The sequence below is a fragment of the Sminthopsis crassicaudata genome, chromosome 4, assembly GCF_048593235.1.
Source record: "Sminthopsis crassicaudata isolate SCR6 chromosome 4, ASM4859323v1, whole genome shotgun sequence".
In the NCBI taxonomy this organism is placed as follows: Eukaryota; Metazoa; Chordata; class Mammalia; order Dasyuromorphia; family Dasyuridae; genus Sminthopsis; species Sminthopsis crassicaudata.
The window spans coordinates 17,656,487-17,670,286 of record NC_133620.1 but is presented as its reverse complement, the minus strand read 5'-3'; the positions used below and the strand labels follow the sequence as shown (position 1 = coordinate 17,670,286).

Below are 13,800 nucleotides of genomic sequence, written 5' to 3'. Positions count from 1 at the left end.
GAGGATGTGAGAAAAAAATTTGGCACTCAAAATCTAACAAAAATGATGAAAACCATCTTTACTTGTAATTGGAAAAATAAAATACTATTGTTTTTTTTTCCTTTATTGTTTTATTTTTTTCTGGTTTTATATACATATATATAATGTTAACTTTTTAAATATGTATTTCTTTATGAATCATGTTGGAAGAAAAAAATCAGAACAAAAGGGAAAAATGACAGAAGAGAAAAACAAGCAGAAAAAAGAAATGAATACAGCATGTGTTGATTTATATTCAATCTCCATAGTTCTCTTTCTGGATTCAGATGGGGATTTCTATCCAAAGTTTATTGGGATTGCCTTTAAATCTCTGAACCACTGAGAAGAACCAAGTCTTCACAGTTGATCATTACACATTCTTGCTGTTATTGTGTACAACATATTCCTGGTTCTGCTTGAGTTCATGTAAATCTTTCCAGCTTGTTCTAAAATCAGCTTGTTCATTTTTTTATAGAATAATATTCCATTATCTTCATATGCCACAATTTATTCAGCCATTCCCCAATTGATGGCCATCTATTCATTTTCCAAATCTTTACTAACACAAAAAGAACTGTTACAAATATTTTGCATATGTGAGACCTTTTCCCTCTTTTATGATTTCTTTGGAATATAGATAGTACTGGCAATACACTACTGAAATTAAAAAATACACACACACACACAGAAAGAGAGAGAGAGAGAGAGAGAGAGAGAGAGAGAGAGAGAGAGAGAGAGAGAGAGAGAGAGAACCTTGGGGGAAAAGAGTAGATATCAAATGCAAAAACTTTAAATAAAATACTAGCAAAGAGATTACAACAATTTGTCACCAGGATAATTTCCTCTGACCAAGAGGGATATATGCCAGGAACTCAGGACTGGTTCAACCTCAGGAAAACTAGCAACATAATTTGACCACATTAATAACAAAAATAACAGAAATCATCATTATCTCAATAAATGCAGAAAAAGATTTTGATAAAAACATACCACCCATTAGTATTAAAAACACTAGAGAGAACAGGAATAAATAGGATTTTCTTAAAATGATAAGCAGCATCTATCTAAAACAATCAAAAAGCATTATATGTAATGGGATATGCTAGGAGAATTCCCAGTAAGATCAGGGGAGAAACAAGGATGCCCATCATCACTACTGCCATTGTACCAGAAATGTTAACCTTAGCAATAAAAGAAAAAGAAATGGAAGAAATTAGAAAAGGCAGTGAAGAAATAAAACTATCACTCTTTGCATTCATCTGCCCATAAGCCTGCTGACCTTGCCTGGGATTTCAGATAGAACATGAGGGTCTCGGGCCTGGAAGGGGACAAATGAGATCCTGAATCTGGAGGCAAATGCTAATGGGTTTGTCTTTGATTCCTGAGAAAGACTCAAATCCAGTCCTGAAGAGATGCCTAGAAAGCCAATGCACTAAATGACAGTTAAGATCCAAAAAGATTCTGACAGGCTACAGCACCAGGCAAAATTCTAACTAGATGACACCTAGAAAAAGAAGCACCTCTATTGGATTACTTGCTGTCTAGGGAAGGGGGTAGATGGGGAGGGAGGGAGAAAAATTAGAACACAAGGTTTTGCAAGGGTGCATGTTAAAACTATCTCTGTGTTTATTTTGAAAAATAAAAAGCTACTATAATTAAAAAAACAAACAAACAAACAAACAACGACTATCACCACAAAAAGAAAAAGAAGTAATAATAACAAAAGGCTAGCACTATAAGCAGTATCAGGGCAGACAGTGTCAGTCCCAGGTCCAGGTCTTCATTCACACACAGTACACTTCACACGTGCACACACATGCCGATGCTGCATTTATATGTGTGTACAGAAACCAGCCGTGGCAGACTAACCATGTTCCTTATTCTGACAATTACCAAGCTGGCTAAAAGGGAGTAGGGAGGAAAGGCTGCTGGCTGAGTTCACCTGGACTTTAGCCAAGCACTGCAGAAAAGCTCAGGCTGTCACTGGGAAAGAACAGGAAGGGAGTGGGAGAGATGACCACAGGCAGACAGAAGAGTCAGAGCTGACTGCTCAGGCGGAAGCCCCACGAGGTGCCATGGAGACAGTGGTCTGCACTCAGCAAGGTCTGAGTTCAAAATCTGCCTTAGTTTCTTTGTCTAGGAAAGGAGGCGATACAGACACCTCTCACCCGGGGTGGTTGTGAAGATAAAATGAGATGCTTGTAAAGCTCTCTGCAAACTTTAGTGTTACTGTGATGAATGATAGTTCAGCAGGGCTCCATGCATGGCCCTGAGTTACTGCACATAGTTATCAGGGATCTGGATAAAGGAAGGGATGACTCAAAGCTGGGATGGAAAATCAGTGCCCAAAGCCTGGTGTCTTCAATAGGCGGCAATCTCAAGGAGTCAGGGGCATGTGTCGGCCAAACCAGCCCTCTCAGCACCCTCGAGAGGAGCACAGTGCCCAGGAATAAGGAGGAATATGGGACCTGGGGGACCTCCCCTTCTGGAGGCTGAGCTTCTGGGCTTGGGCCCCACAGGTCAGAAAAGAAACTGATAAGTCAAAGAGATCTAGAAGAGAGCAAGCAGAGGGTGAATGCGTGCCAGGACAGGCTAGCGAGTCTTCAAGTACCTAAAGGGCCATCATGTGGAACAGGGATTTAGACTGGTTCTGTTCTATAGCTCGGAATCAGCCCAAGGGCAGGGTAGAAGGTCCAGGGTAGGCAAGTCAGGCTGGATGTCACTCAGAACATCCTGACAATCAGAGAAAAGGCCACCTGGGGAGAGTGGTTGCTCCTGCCTCAAGGGGAGTCTTTCTCCAACTTAGGTTGGACTACTTCTGAGAGTCGCAGAATTTCAGAGCTGAAAAGAATCTCTATCTCTGTGATCCCTCCTATTCTGCAATATCCTGTGATTCTTTAAGCTTATTTCAACAAGAAAATCAACTAGCATGTATTAAGGACCTACTATAAAACTGTGCATACCCTTTGATCCAGCAATACCACTACTAGGGCTATAGCCCAAACAGATCCAAAAAAAAAAAAAAAAAAAAAGGAAAAAGGACCTATTTGTACACAACTTTTCCTAGCATTTCTTTTTGTGTTGGCTAAGAATTGGAAATAAAAGGGATGCCCATTAATTGGGGAATGGCTAAATAAACTGTGTTATATGATTGTAATGTAATATTAGTGTGCTATAAAAAATAATAAGCAGGATAATTTCAGAAAAACCTAGAAAGACTTACATGAACTGATGCATACTGAAGTAAACACAAGAAGAAGAATGTTATATACAGTAAAAGCAATATTGTTCAATGGACAACTGTGAATGGTGTGGCTATTCTCAGCAATAGAATGAACCAAGACAATATCAAAGGACTCCTGATGAAGTATACTATCTGTCTCCACAGATCCTGAGTGAACAGAGTGAAGCAAGCTATTTTTCACTTGCGTTTCTTCATGTTTTTTTTCTTCTGTTCAAGTCTTCCTGTGCAAAATGACTAATATGGAAATATTTTATGTAACTGCACATATAGAACCTATATCTGATTGCTTACTATCTCAGTAAGAAGGAGGGGAGGGAGAGAGGGATAGAAACTGGAACTTAAAACTTTAAATAAATGTCAAAAATTTAAATAAAAAAGCAAAAGCAAAAAAAAAAAAAAAAAAAAAAAAAAAAAAAAAAAAAAAAACACCACAAAGACCTTCTAATTGCCAGGAACTCTGGGGAAGAAAAAAGGTCACAACAGTCCCTGCCCTCCAGGAGCTCAGTCTATCTAATGGGGAGACAACATGCAAACAAGCTCAACCAGGGCAGTCTCCAAGAGAAGGTGTTCAAGTTAAGGGGGATCAGGAAAGACTTCTTAGAAGAAGGCAACATTTTAACTGAGACTTTATGCAACCCAGGACAAGGATTGAAGGGAGAGGAGAGAAGGGAGAGAATTCCAAGTCTGGGAGCAGCCAGTGAGGAGGCCCAAGGTCAGGAAATAGAGGACCTCCTTCCAAGATTGGTAAAGAAGCCAGAGTCACTAAGACATAAAGAAACTAGAAGGGTAGGAGGGGGCTAGATTATGAAAGGTTTTGAATGTCTTTTTTAGTGGCAAGAGGGGCCACTAAAGTCTATTGGTTTGGGGGGGAAGGGGAGTGACATGATCCAATCTACACTTTAGGAAAATCTCTTTGTTGGCTGAATGGAGAATGGACTAGCAGGGAGTGCTCTGAGGCAGGAAGACGAGGCAGAAGTGATTACAACAATCCAAACGTGAAGTGATGGGAGCCCTGCATCAAAGTGAGGGTAGTGCCAGAGAAGAGGAGAGATGCTACAAATGCAGAACTAACAGGATTTTACAACTTGGATAAAGGAAGTTGGAGAAGTGAAGGGTCCAGGATGACTCCTCCATTGTGAGCCTGAGAGATGACAAGGACACTGGGGACCTTCACAGAAATGGGGAAACAGTTCCAGAAGACTCATGATAAAAAATGTTATCCATCTCCAGATAGAGAGGTCACAGGTTCAGGGTACAGATTAAGGCACATACTTTTTTTTTGGACATAATTAATGTGGGACTATTTTCCTTGACTACTTAATGGGTTTTATTTTTCTTGCTTTCTCAATATGTGGGGGAGGAGAAAATGAGAGAGAAATCATTCAAGACTGAAAATACAATAAAAATGAATTTTAAAAACAGGGAAGTTAGAAAGAGAGGAGAGTTGGGGGGAGGAAAAATAATGAATTCCAATTGGGATTTCACTCTGAGATTCTTTTAAACAATAATATTCTATGTCTCTAAGCACTCTCATAAATAATTGCATAAAATTATATAGGATCAACAATAACTTAAATTTGTACTATGTGGGGTTAGTTTGAGGTATTTTTCTTTAAAAAAGCCAACTTTCTCCACATTCTAAAAATACAAGAGTAGAAAACAGAATACTTCACCTGCCAATAATGATTGCAAGAAGTTTCTGTATTGGCTTAAGAATGATCCAGAGAAGAGGAACAGGTGCAGCCCGAAGCCTCGATGATGTGTGGAAGCTGTTGACATCTTTCATCCCTTTCACAGGAAACACCTTCCCGGGTTCAAAGCCTGAGAGAGCCAGGACAGCACCTCTCTCCATTGAGCCCTGCCTCCAAGAGAAGTGGGGCCACCCAGAACAGCTGCTCATCCTCTTCCAAGTTTCTCTGCTCTGACCACTTAAAAGCCATCTCTGTTTGTTGTTATAGGTCCTAGCAGAGGGAGAACTTACTCTCGATAAAGAGCTCTTCCTCAGACTTTTTCCTTGGCATTTGTCCCCCACACAGTTCACTAGTACTTGATGATGACTCTTTGAAGGAAAAGACCAATATGTTCTGAAAGAATTTTTCCAATCAGTCAGTGAAGTTAACCGAAAGAAAGCACAGTTTCTACTAGCAGACTGGAGGCCACAGATGGTGTTCATTTTTTCTTTTACTTGATTATCCTAGAACATAGAAAGGAAACTATAAATATATCTGGAAAATACCTGCAACTTAACAAACTGAGAATCGTATTTATGTTAACAGGTATATTGGGTTCACTTAGCACATTTCCAATTAAAATGACCCAAGTGTTTCCCCACTCTGCTGCCCTCAGGAATACCTTTCTGTAGAGGGTCACAGTCAGTGTGGGGAACTCTGGGTAAGGTATAAGACCCTTCAGCCCAGAGGGAACCTGCTAACAATGTCTGGTTCAGCTTCCCATCTCCCCTAAGGGCTCTCGGCCTTCCTAAGAAGACAAGGGGCAGTGACAGCCTGTGTTGAGATTGAAGCAGAGTGATACCAGGTGGCAAACTACATAGTTATTTATGTGATCCTATGTGCTCAGAGTTGTTTTTGTTACATTATAAAAAGGGGAAAGCCCTTGAAATAAATGGACTCCCATTTTCCCACCCTCCTCAGGAGTCCCGCCTCATCACTTCTCCAATAGGAAGGTATATTTTAATCACCCCAGGTTGGAAGCTCTAGAAAGCAGGACACAAGGTCTTTCAATGACACAAATGATAACAGTGGAGTATTTCCCAAACTGTTCTGATCACAAAACACTTAGAAATGTGTATAGAGAGTCTGGGCCATGAAATAAAGGGGAAGAGAGGAAAATTTGGGGAACTGAAAGAGGAGCCCATTGTCATACAGGGAAAAAATGGTCCATGTAATAAGTAATGTGGTTATGTGGAGAATTCGTATTTGACTTTCCAAGATGTTCCCTCCTCTCCCTAGAAGAGCTCTTGGTGGCTATGGACATGGAAACTAGGATATCACAGGATATCCCCTAAGAAAGCCCCAAATGGTGAGATCTATGGGTGAGATGAAGTAGGGTCTGTGGAAGGGCTGGAGAATGGCCAAAAAAAACAGCCCAGTCTGGCTTCGTGCAGTAGAGTTCCAATGGGCAGGCACAGGGGCTCTGTCCGGAAAAACACCAGAGGGTCAGCAGAGAACTAGCCATCCCCCTTTTCCATTCCCCCCAAAAATGAAGAATGGAGCTGGCCAATCCAAAGGTTCAGTGAGGAACTAAGACTGAAGAAAACACTGACCGATACCAAAAATTACTGCCAATCTGAAAATCTGCAAAAAGTGGTGAGTAACTTTCTGTGTCAGCTGGAAACATTAAGTCTTGGGCACAGAAGAGACACTGACCTGCTTCCTCCCTGGGAGCTCCCAATGGCACTGATATCTAACTCACTACTGACAATTATCTGCAACTAGAAGGGTAAAATCCCTGAAATATTCGGCCTTTTGATCTATTTCCCCCATTTCCCCTTCAGTCTACATATGCACAGTAAAGAGAGGCTTTGCTCTCTGATATGTGAGCCTCTCCCTCGGTTCATCCCAAATATCACTCCCCAACCTCTCTGCTTTTGCCTGCATAACCTGGAGCCATCTGACCCTTTTCTGCTCACAAAGCCAATATCAACAACCTCCCCTATCCTCCCTGATTGGTCTCCCAGTGTGTCTCCCTGCTTTCTGCCAAATCAAGTACTTTAGAAGTAGAACTGTCAATGCTATTAAGTCCCTGCTGTTTGCTGTTGCCTCTAGGAGAAAACCTCAACTCCCCAGTTTTGCTGGGAAAGCCCTTGACCCCAACCCACCTGTCTAACCCCACTAGATTCCCTCATCCCTGAAGCAGCCAAACTGACCTTCACTCTGTTTCTCACCCACGATGTTCCCTTTCACATTGAGATCTGAGCCCCAGAATGCTGAACTTCTTCCTTCCTCTGAGAATCCTCTTCCTGCAAAGCTTTTCTGATTGTCCAAAACCACCCTGGATTTAACAACTGCATTGCTTCCCTTCATACTTATCTAGCATGCACACTTACAGAGTTCTATCTGTTCTGTGGCCTTCCTAGATAGGGTGTGAGCTCCATCAGGGAGGCCTACCTCCCCAGCAGCTGGGAGCAGTAATTTGCCCCTAGGCTAATAAACTCTAGCCCAATCTCTAAGGGAATGACTAATTCTACCAACTACAAATTAGTAGGATTAAAAATATTCAATTTTGAGGGCAGCTGGTGGTACAGTGGATAGAGCACCAGCCCTGAATTCAGGAGGACCCGAATTCAAATCTGGTCTCAGACACTTAACACTTCCTAGCTGTGTGACCCTGGGCAAGTCACTTAACCCCAGCCTCAGGGAAAAAAAATACTAAATTTTTACCATATTTAAGGTGATATTTCCCATAGTTTTCATTTTACTTTTTCATTTTTGAACATAGAGTAAGCCACATTAGAGCAAATCTGTTAGAATCAAACAATTATATATGGTCACACCATCAGGAAATTAAGGAGCAGAGAAGCTACCTCTCACAACTATGGTGGATTGAAAGTGTCACAAGCAACAATATGGAATATTGTGATCATATAAAATTGAAGTTTCTCTACAAACAAAATAAATGTTGTCAGAGTTAGAAGGGAAAAAGTTAACTGAGGAGAAAAAAAAAAGTTCGCAGCAAATTTCTCTACTCAAGATCTAATATCCAAGTCTAGAGGACACAAATAAGAACTAGAACTATTTCCTCAATAGATAAATGAGCAAAGACTATATAAATAGGCAGGTGGGGGGGGGGGGGGAAGGAAGCATCAGTAGCTACATGAAAAAATGTTTCCAATTGTGAATGATAAAAGAAATTCAATTAAAACTCTTGAGTTTCTAACTCATTCCCATCAGACTGGCTAAAGCAGACCAAAAAAAAAAAAAGACAATTGCTGGAGGATTGTGGGAGAGCAGCCTAACCCTAAATGACTTCCTGCTAAATTCGGACAAACAAAAGAACCACACCTAAAAAACATCACTGGCATGTGATTGACACCCTAGGCCTCAGTCTTACTACATCTAGATTTATATGACAAAAGTTCCAAAGAAAGAAAAAAAAAGACCTACAGGAACAAAATATTTGTTGTAGCAAAGAACTAGAACCAAAGTGGTTAGCTATTAACTAAATGGGATGGGACTAGACAGTTACAGAACCGAAAGGGAACTGAGAGTCCTTGTGCCATCAAAAATAACAAGGACAGATTCTGAGAAATCTGGGAGAATTCATAGGGACTGATGCCAGGTCTTCTGGCAGAACCAGAAGAAATACAAACTGTGTAAAGGAAAGCAATCGTGAAAGATTTACAGAGGCTAATCAATGCAATGACCAATTAGAGAGAACAGAAAGTGAAACAAACTTCCCACTTCTGACAGAGAGGTGATAGAATAAAGGTGCCAAATGAGACATATGTTCTCAAATACAACCCATGTGTGAATTTGTTTTGTTTGATTATACTCATTTGTTACAAAACAGGACTTCTAGGCTTTTATTCTTGGGGAGCTGGGAAAGGAGGAGGAGGGTGAAAGGATACAAAAAAATTAAAGAACACCAACAAAACATTTACAAGGATACACAGAAAATAAAGGATCTTTTTTTACGAGATCACAGATATGAAAATATGTTTTACGTGGCTGCATATGTATAAACTATATCAAATCACTTACCTCCTCAATGAGGGTAGAGGGAAAAGGAAAAAAGAAGAATATGGAACTCAATTTTAAAACAATTTCAAAATTTGTTTTTACGTGACAATGAAAAAATAAAATATTAATAAAATTTAAATAAATGAATGAAAATAAAATTTTTGAATAATCTAACACGCTATTTTAAGAAGATTAGGGCTAGAAAACAAATCCCTCAAATTACCTTGCATTTATTTGCTTATTTCTGTATATTTTATTCTTTGAACTCCAGGTTAAAGTCAAGGGGTTTTTTTTGTTTGTTTGTTTGTTTTTTTGGCAAGGCAACTGGGGTTAAGTGACTTGCCCAGGGTCATATTTGGGGCTGGATTTGAACTCAGGTCCTCCAGATTCCAAAAGGGTACTCTATTGTGTCATCTAGCTGCCCTGAAGGCTTAAAAAATAATAATAATAATCTGCACACAGAAGGCACTTAACAAATGTTTACGGAAATAAGTGGACTAGGGGCAGCTAGATGGCACAGTGGAAAGAGCACCAGCCCTGAAGTCAGGAGGACCTGAGTTCAAATATGGCCTTGTACACTTAACACTTCCTAGCTGTGTGTAACCCTGGGCAAGTCACTTAACCCCAACTGCCTCAGGAAAAAACAAAGAAAAGAAAAGAAATAAAAGGATTAAGGATAGAAAAATATGCAGGGGGGAAGAAAAAAAAAACACAGAAAAAAACTCAGAAGGTACGCCAGAGGGCATTGCTATAAATATTTTTAATTTAACAGACTTTTTCTTAGAAACTATACCTGAGAGATCTTCTTTTTCTGTTCTTTTCTAAGTCATGTTTGTTAATGGTTAGCAAATTCACAAGAATAAAACCAAAAAAAAAAAAAAAGAAAAAAGAAAAAAGAAACAAAAGGGCTCAGTTCAGACATCCTAAAACTAGATGTCACAGAGTTGGATTTTCTGAGTGTGGCCAAGGTGCTGAGTACTGGCTGAGACAAAGGAAGCTTAGCATACAGCCCTGGCCTTCACAGATGTGAGCATAAAAATCCATCTGAGCCAAGACCCCAAAGTACCTGAAACAATCAGCAAAACAACAAAACTGTGATGTCATATGAAGTGCTGCTAAAGGAGCTCAGGAAGGAGGATGATACAGAGGCCAGAGGAATGGGAAGGGAGCTGTCCGTTTTCCCACATGCTTCATGGACACCGTCAATGCTTCAGGATGCACATCTCTCAGAGGCCTTTCCACTGATGCAGGTCACCACCCTTCTACACCTAAGCAGACTCCTTTGTGAGTTGTTCTGGCTGAAAGACATATAGAGATAGACCATTAAGTCATGTCAAAAGGGGTAAAAGTAGGTATGGTCTCTGAACTCAGCGTTCATCAGCACTTTCCACCATGGACATGTTAGGCAGGAGAAAAGGCCAGCATTTTGAGGTTCCTGAAACTCTGCCATATTAGAAAAACTCCAAATGAGCCCACGTACCAATCTGGAGTGTTCCTGGTTAGCGCAGCTTCACCAGAGCACACCATTTAAGAATTGACATTAAGTGTCTCTGCTGCAGAGTCCATTTAAACCAACTGAGTGACTTCTGAGTCCCACATGGTAGGTTTTCCTTAATCCTTCTAAACAGCAAAAGGAACCCCATGCAAGATTGAATCCCCAACTGAATCCAAGTTAAAACACGGAATTCAAGGCCACAAGAAGGTAGCTCTCTTCGGCTTCTGCCCCTCAACACCAACATTTCTGCTTCCCTCCACACTCTCATCCTTCCCACCCAAGACTTCTTCACCCAAACCATATCCCTTCTACCTTCAGGAATACCTTCTTTCCTGTCAGAACAATGATGGGCTTGGTGCAGAATGAGATGTTCTTGCCTCTTTGGGGTACTACCGGCCATTTTTGCATAACTACAAGGGTTTGGCTTGGGGGAAGGAGGTGAGTGGGGGAAAACTAATTTTTGTTCACTGAAAAAAATTATTTAGAATTTGGTACAATAGGAAACAATTTTTGCAAACGCAGGAAAGATAGGGAATGCTGGACCTCACAAGAGAAGACAAGGTTTAAGTCCCAGCTCCAGGCCGAAGGTAATCTCCAGGCCTCAGACCTGTCAGTTGCTTTAGGGGATATCTACCCCAAGCACATGAAGACTTTCGCTGGCAGAATGTGTAGAAAAAAAGACTATAGAAAAACAGAATATCCCCAGTTTTGGAGAAGGGTTCAAGTTCCTCTTTTGTTTTCAAATACTCACCCTACCCATCCCTCCCAAAAAGCAGACCTATCAGATCCTGGGAATGATCAACGTGTATTTGGAAACACAAGAGCTGAATACAAATCCTAACTCAGATTCTCACCCACCTTAGGATCATAGGCAAGTCATTTAATTTCTGAAGGGCTCAGTTTTTCCATCTGTAAAATAGGGATAATAATAGCACCAACTCCTCAAAATCATTGTGAAAATGAAAGAACAGGATGATTACAAACCTTAAAAGTAGATAAATGTTAGCTATTACTATCTAAGTCTCCTTTTCTTAAAGGAGATGTGTATTTGTAATGACCATCACAATGTTATTTTAAAATTTTTATCTTTTTCCACCTATAAGTTGACATATTCCCTTGAGAATCTAATCAAATCTTAACAAGCCATCTGAAAGATGAAAAGTATCTCTACCACTTTTCCAGTTTATAATTTTGAATTCCTGATATAACATTAAAAAAAACTTACATGAGAAAATAAACATTTTGTTTATGGGAAAGGAAATGGGAGGGGCTGACAAGTGATTTATAAACTATACTTTCTCTGACCTCTCCAGTTGTCCTCAGAATACTTATTTAATTTTACTATATTTGGGACTAAGCTACATTGAGGGATATAAATACACAATCGAAACAGTTCCTATCAAGAAGCTTACATCCTTTTGAGGGAAAACAGTAAGTACTTAGAAAATTACATCTATAATATAATCAAAATAAGTTCTGGGGTAAAAACATTAATAGCTAGGAAATTTGCATAGTCTTCTTGGAAGACAAGGATTTTGTGATCAATTGACCCTAAAGGGGTTCTAAGAACATGAATCAGAAAAATCCTAGACCTTTATTTTCATTAAACTCTAGCTGAAATTGGGTATTTCTTTCAATTATTTTCAGAACCTGAAGGAATCCAAAGGCTTCCCCAAACAGCCAAAGAACCTCTCCTATAAGAAAGTATATCCCATATGAACAGACAATTCTCAGATGAAGAAAGAGAAACTATTTCTAGCCATATGAAAAGATGCTCCAAGACATTATTAATCAGAGAAAAGCTAATTAAGACAACTCTGAGATACCACTGTATACCTATCAAGATTGGCTAGAATGACAGGGAAAGATAATGGGGAATATTGGAGGGGATATGGGAAAAGTGGGACACTGATACATTGTTGGTGGCATTGTGAATACATCCAGCCATTCTGGAGAACAATTTGGAACTATGCTCAAAGAGTAATCAAGCTGTGTATATCCTTTGATCCAGCAGTGTTTCTACTGGGCTTATATCCCAAAGAAATACTAAAGAAGGGAAAGGGACCTGTATGTGCAAGAATGTTTGTGGCAGCTCTTTTTGTAGTGGCCAGAAATTGGAAACTGAGTGGATGCCCATCAATTGGAGAATGGCTGAATAAAATGTGGTATATGAATATTATGGAATATTATTGTTCTGTAAGAAATGACCAGCAGGATGATTTCAGAAAGGCCTGGAGGGACTTACATGAACTGATGCTGAGTGAAATGAGCAGAACCAGGAAATCATTATACACAGCAACAATAATATGATGATCAATTCTGATGGACGTGGCCCTCTCCAACAATGAGATAAACCAAATCAGTTCCAATGGAGCAGTAATAAACTGAACCACTACACTCAGCGAAAGAACTGGGAGATGACTATGAACCACTACATAGAATTCCTAATCCCTCTATTTTTGTCCGCCTGCATTTTGGATTTCCTTCACAGGCTATTTGTCCACTTTCAAAGTCCGATTCTTCTTGTACAGCAAAACAACGTTTGGACATGTATACATATGTTGTATTTAACTTATACTTTAACATATTTAACATGTATTGGTCAACCTGCCATCTGGGAGAGGGGGGGAAGGAGGGGAAAAGTTGAAACAAAAGGTTTTGCAATTGTCAATGCTGGAAAATTACCAATGCATAAAATTAAAATTAAAAAAAAAAAAAAAACCTCTCCTGGAAGAAAGGATATCCCAGCTGAGTTTTCAAGGAAACTAGAAATCTTAGCAGACAGAGAGAGCCAGGGAGACTGCCCAGCAAGAGAGGCAATCCCTGGAAAGGAACAAAGGTGGTAAATACTGGAAACAGAAAAAAAGTGGCAGGTAAATGGAGGAAAAGTCCTCAATCACAAGCTTGGAGGGGAGTTGGAGTCTAACCACAAAAGGCTTTAAAAGCCAAAGTAGAAACGACTCACAAGAAGGAATCCCTGAAGCAAGAAATGACTGCTGGCACTGTTCCTACCTCTCCTTCCTATATATCTCTCTCCTATATAGCCCAGCAGCTGTGTCTTCAAGACATCTTCCTATCACAAGTTCCTTGAAGGCAAGAGCCAAGCAGTAATCAGGACTAAGAGCAACATCTTGCATTTATATTGTAGGTGCATAATAAATGCCTGCTGCACTGTTATATTGTACAGAAATATCCTGAGAACACTATTTGCAATGCCTACAAGTAGGGAATAGCAATATTTCTTAATTTATAATCTTCCCTTTATTTGAGGAAGAAATTTACTGCTCCAGAATCAAATACCAGATTATATATACTGATACAAAGATGTAAGGCTTGAGAACAAA

The 13,800-nt window shown here is 39.8% G+C and overlaps 2 protein-coding genes across 4 annotated transcripts in view; both read right to left on the bottom strand.

Moving 5' to 3' along the window:
- The window catches only part of MYSM1 (Myb like, SWIRM and MPN domains 1), a 246,171-nt gene that overhangs the window by 107,495 nt on the left and 124,876 nt on the right, over positions 1 to 13,800 (bottom strand). The window lies entirely within an intron of this gene.
- Positions 1 to 13,800, bottom strand: part of OMA1 (OMA1 zinc metallopeptidase) — a 66,864-nt gene that overhangs the window by 48,207 nt on the left and 4,857 nt on the right. For 2 of the 3 annotated variants that reach the window (XM_074265810.1, XM_074265811.1), the window contains exons 2-3: positions 10,028 to 10,259; positions 4,936 to 5,456 (exon numbers count right to left, since the gene is read on the bottom strand). In XM_074265810.1, coding sequence (XP_074121911.1) covers positions 4,936 to 5,435 — 500 coding nt within the window. In that variant the 5' untranslated portion in view covers positions 5,436 to 5,456; positions 10,028 to 10,259. Of the gene's footprint in view, positions 1 to 4,935; positions 5,457 to 9,754; positions 10,260 to 13,800 lie in introns of all 3 variants that reach the window. The other variant, XM_074265812.1, reaches the window with a different exon arrangement.